The 4,914-nt window shown below is 49.0% G+C and overlaps 1 protein-coding gene across 2 annotated transcripts; it reads right to left on the bottom strand.

Moving 5' to 3' along the window:
• Positions 1–484: 484 nt before the first annotated feature.
• Positions 485–3,837, bottom strand: FEZF1 (FEZ family zinc finger 1). 2 transcript variants are annotated; one of them, XM_045564070.1, is made up of 5 exons: positions 3,101–3,837; positions 2,729–2,950; positions 2,365–2,499; positions 1,981–2,113; positions 485–1,529 (listed from the first exon to the last, which is right to left on the bottom strand). In XM_045564070.1, the coding sequence occupies exons 1-5, from the start codon at positions 3,527–3,529 to the stop codon at positions 1,171–1,173; spliced, it is 1,278 nt and encodes a 425-aa protein (XP_045420026.1). In that variant the 5' UTR covers positions 3,530–3,837; the 3' UTR covers positions 485–1,170. The 2 variants fall into 2 exon arrangements, with proteins under 2 accessions (XP_045420026.1, XP_045420025.1); XM_045564069.1 differs by having other exon boundaries at positions 491–1,529; positions 2,729–3,602; positions 3,673–3,743.
• Between the last annotated feature and the right edge of the window lie 1,077 nt (positions 3,838–4,914).

The raw sequence follows: 4,914 nt of genomic DNA, 5'->3' as shown, positions 1-4,914 counted from the left end.
CATCCATGTTTCCTCCTTGAACGGAAGGAAGTATATCCGTCTACAAACATATACACACATATAAAAACACGGGGACTCTTTGCCAGCTATGTACAAGTCAGTATGTGTCTTCAAGATGCAAACAATAGATACCTGTCTACATGGTATGATTGTAATGCATCTGAGGAGGTGTATAATATATTGCACACGACCCCTAGATGTTGCTCCGATGTACTTGTGCACTAAAAGCATATCAGATGGCCCAAGCCAAATTCATATTTCCGTTAGAAAATGTCATATCTTCTGCTCCTGAACTTTACTAGATTTCATAACTTTATCCAAAGCTATAACTATTAGAAAAGACTATTTGTACTTGGTGAATTTTCAGATCAAAACATTAAGTATTACTAATCCAGGGTTGAACTTTTTAAAAATGAGAACAGATGAAGGGGTTAGAATTAGGAATCCTTAGCTGAATAATATGAGCAAAGCCCTAAAGTTTGTTGATTAAATAAGCATGTTCCAAGTATTTATTTCCAACAGTCAATGAATCGATTTTCACGTGCAAGAATCAAAACCAAAATTCCAAGTCATCCATAATGAACCACCCATATCTAATGTGTATGTGTGTGTGCTCACGAATGTGGAATGTGCCTTTAGAGGCGCACACATCTATGCGTGTATATGTAACATACACACAGTGTTTTGTTATTTCAGAGAAGGGGAAAATGATAATAAACAATCAGCAGGCATCTTGAGACCGCAGAATCGACACAATGTAAATATATACAATAATAAAATTAAAATGGTGCAGCATTCCCGGGTAGAATAATACAGATCTCAATAAATATAGCAGAAATTTGTTTTAAAAAAAACCAACAAAACAAATATCATCTCTCCACCCGAGATGAAAAATCTTTCCAAATTAAAAAAAGAAAAGAAAAACAGAAAACAAACCCTCCAAATTTCTCATAATTGTTAGTGCCTATATAGAATATAATACACAAAACCATTTAGCAGGTGCATGCAAGAGGCAAAAGGCCGGGGGAATGCAGAGGCTTTTGATCAGCCCTAAAGCGTGGGGCCCAACATGCCCTGCGTTCTGCAGACGAGCTTGGCGTGGGAGCTCTAGTTTGTCGCTGCCTCAGCAGTCGGGGCCTCGGCTGGGGCTGGAAAGAAACTTGGCCTTGATCACTGGTGGCCCTGGTGGAGCCCGGGCTGCAAGGGCCCCGGGGGTGGCAGCGGCGGCTGTAAAGGCGGCAACGTCGCAGGCGGTGGCTGCTGCAGCGGGGGCGGCGGGTCGGTGCCTGGTTCCCCAGCGGGCGTGCGAGCCAGACCCAGGCTGCTGTCGTGCAGCTTGCGGACGTGCTTCTTGAGGTCAAAGTTCCTGCAGAAGCCCTTGCCGCACGTGGGGCAGGTGAAAGGCTTCTTGTCGTTGTGGGTGTGCATGTGGAAGGTGAGGTTGTAAACCTGATGGAAAGCCTTGTTGCAGATATTGCACTTGAACTGCTTCTCCCCGCTGTGGGTCAACTTGTGGTTTTTGTAATTCCCTGAAACAGACAAATGACAGGGACGCGAGTTTGAAAAAAGAGCTGAAAAAAGGGAGCAGCGGACACGTCGGACGTAGCGAGCGAGGCAAGTGGAAGAGCCGCCGCAGATCCCACAGCCAGCGCAGAGCGCAGGGCTATCAGGACCCGCATTTATCTACCCAAGTTTTTTTAAAATATCACATCATCAGTGAGGCAGTTTCCTCTACGTTTTAATAACATTCACTAATCTAATTATACAAAATGAGAACATCAGGTTAGACATATGTATACCCTTGGAATATGAACCATGAATTTCTCTAATACTAATCAGACTTCTGGTAGGGAGTTAGAATGGTAACAAATGAACCACGTAACTAGATACACTATAAAAATCGTTTTCTAAAATGTTCCAAAAAGATTAACTATGGCTTTCGGTACTGCTACCATGAAAGACATTTCTTGGGTTCCATACCTTTTTGATGAAATCCTTTGCCACAGAATTCACACACAAATGGTTTGTAGCCTGCGTGTATTCGGGTATGAGTGTTTAAAGTGGAACTTCTATTAAATGCTTTGCCACACTGGTTACATTTGTGAGGTTTTTCCTAAGCAGGAGGGAGGAAAAACGGAGACTTTAAAGTATTTTGTTATTATGTGAAGTCCTGTAAGCTCAAAACACAGCAATGTTCTAACGCTTTTAAGCAGAACAAAGGCAAACAATACGTGGCATTTCCCTCGGTTCAGCTAGCACTTTTTAAACAAATCTTACGCTAAAGAGTAAGGCTTTATTGACCGTTTTTTTTTTTTCCAAACAGTTACGAAGTAAACCAGGTGAAATTGAGAAAGACGAACACACCTGTGTGTGAATGATCTTGTGCCTGCACAGGGTGCTGGCTTGCCGGAAACCCTTTCCACACACTTTGCAAACGAAGGGTCTGGCTCCTGTGTGCACCGGCATGTGACGGGTTAAGTTATAGTGCGCGTTAAAGACCTTAAAATTAAACACACGTAGAACAAATTAGCCAAAATACTTCAAACCTGGCAGAGGAAGGGAAGGGGAGGGAAGGGGAAAGATAACCTTATAACAGGTGTATACAAATAATTACCACCAAAATAAGTTTTTAAAAAAAGGAAGGAAGGAAGGGAGCAAGGGAGGAAAGAAGGAAGGAAGGGGGTGAGGAAAGGAGTAAGGAAGGGTTTCCGTTCTGCATAGTACTTGCCTTTCCGCACACTTCACAAGTGAAAACTTTGGGCTTGGCATTAGGAGAGCCTCGACTGAAGTCCGAGGTTTTGAACCCGATTTTTTCCGACAGAAGCTGGGCGCTTTCTTTCATGTAATGCTGCAGCTGAGCCTCGGACAGGTCTTTGAAAGCTACTCCCGAAGGGTACTTCTCCACCGCTGGGACCACCAGTTTATTCCTTTCGGCTAAATACGTTTTTGGCTGCGGGTGTAAAGGGGAACTGAGGAAGTAGGAGGCCACCGGGTGGATGTTCACGCCGGCCGCCGGGTGGCACGGGCCGTCACCTCGGTTCAGGTAGCACAGGGCGCCCATGGCGTGGAAGGAAGAGTGGTTGACCACACGCGGCCTTACCAGCTTGTACTGCTGCAGCGGCAGCGTGTCCCGGGCCAGGTCACCTTTGAGACTCAGCGCGCAGTTGAGCAGGTCGCTGCAGCTGAACGCTGGCGCGGAGGGCACCGCCGCGGGCGCCGCCGGGGCCTCCAGACTCGCCTTCCGCGGCTCAGAGCCAGTCACTCCTGCCTTGGGGCTGGTGTCGTACGCCACAGGCACGAAGGGGATCATGCAGGGGATCGACGAGTTGAGATGCAGAGAGTGCTTGGGGTCACCCTTGGGCAAGGCTCCCTGCAGGAAGTTGGGGACAGGCAGGGCCTTGGGCTCAGGGGTGCGCGCCATGATTCGTTCAATGGAGAAAGCCAAGGGTTTGGATGTGCCCATCATGTTGCCCCGGGCTGGAGCAGTCGCTAACATTTTGGTGGTCTCGTTGTGGCAGCTACTGTCCATGTCTGAGTCGCCAGCGTCCGTCAGCCAGAGCTGGGCTGCACCGTCGTTGCCTCGTTGCCTGCTTGTCACAGACCTGCGAAGAGGGAGACCGGCACCATCACCACCAGCAGCCTCCTCCTCCTCCCCAGCATCACCAGCCGAACCTGCCTGCCCAGCCCAATGGACTCCTGCCAGCCCATCGCAGAGTTCTTGGCGCACCAATGACTCGGGGACAATCACTACTTATTTCTATCAATAGAAAGTGTTGTGTCAATAACGCAGCCAAGATCTCGCCAATCGTTAACTTCCAAGAGGAGAAGGTAAACTAGATAATTGCTCAATTCGTTTCCAACAGTCAACAGAAAAACTTTTTTTTTCTTTGCAGTCAGTGTCTACTTTTCATTGGTGAGCGAGGTTCCCCCGCCCAGAAGAGGCGGGGGCGCTCTCATCTGCGCAGCGCGCCCTCCCCTCGGCGCACACACTCTCCCGCGCACACTTCGCTACTCTCCAGCGCCCCCCCCCCCCTTTGCTTCCTCTGTCTTTCTAATTCTCAATCTGCTTAACCAGGCTTTAGAGGCCAAGCAAATCTGAGATCAATTTTCTCGTTTAGCTCTAAGTGACATCATCTAAAATCATTGTGCAAGGGCTAAATAAGGAAACGGAGTCTAATTCAGGGGCAAACGCCAGGCTATATTTATTAAACGCCAAGCTCCAGAAAGCCTTGGCCAGGAAGCCTCCAGCAGCGAAATCCCAGGTTTCCCTGCTTGGTTCCGCTGGGCCGGAGCTGGGCTCAGGTCCGGGCTGCGCCACCTTCTCCGCAGCCCTCTTTCTTCCTTCTTCCTCCAGGTCTGGGAGCCGCGCGCTCCCGGAATCCCGGAGTCTCCGCGGCCCGAACCGAGTCTGGACCATTTGGAAGACGCCAGCAGGTAACTGGCCTCCCAAAACGCCCCTGAGAATTAAAGGCCTTGGGAGGCTTGTTAAGTGTTTGTGGTTTTGTAAAGGCGATGCCTGTGGCAATAGGCATGGGAAAGACGCATTCCCATCCACAAAATTGAGGAGTTGCAAGGAATAAGCGGGTATCACACCACAAGAAACCTTGACTCAGATCGGACCCCACCCAGGATACATACAGATACACGCGTGCGCTTGCTTCTATGAATTTCCATTGAGAGCCCGGAAAGAGCATTTCTTTCTTAAGTACCTGCGCTCAGCGAGAGCTCTCTCTGAGCATTTTAAATACTGAATGCCGAGCGGAGAAGGGAAACAGAACTTATTGATTCCCACCCTGGCTGCCGCAGTCCGCATGCCTGCCCGAAGCAGTGCCGGCAGCAGCCGGGGTGTTCGTGCGCAGCGGAGCGGCTAGCAAAGCGACCTGCCGGCGCCAGACTTGTGGCGGCAGCTACACT

This window comes from Lemur catta, chromosome 11 (assembly GCF_020740605.2).
Source record: "Lemur catta isolate mLemCat1 chromosome 11, mLemCat1.pri, whole genome shotgun sequence".
In the NCBI taxonomy this organism is placed as follows: Eukaryota; Metazoa; Chordata; class Mammalia; order Primates; family Lemuridae; genus Lemur; species Lemur catta.
This window is presented reverse-complemented; position numbering and strand designations above follow the sequence as displayed.

What these genes read in the sequence shown, in the direction of transcription:
- FEZF1 (XM_045564069.1), bottom strand. Translation starts at nt 3,529, where the DNA reads ATGGACAGTAGCTGCCACAACGAGACCACCAAAATGTTAGCGACTGCT. An exon ending in CTTGTGAAGTGTGCGGAAAG is followed by an intron (nt 2,500 to 2,728) that starts GCAAGTACTATG and finishes TTTAATTTTAAG; the next exon opens with GTCTTTAACGCGCACTATAA. An exon ending in ACAAGATCATTCACACACAG is followed by an intron (nt 2,114 to 2,364) that starts GTGTGTTCGTCT and finishes CCTCCTGCTTAG; the next exon opens with GAAAAACCTCACAAATGTAA.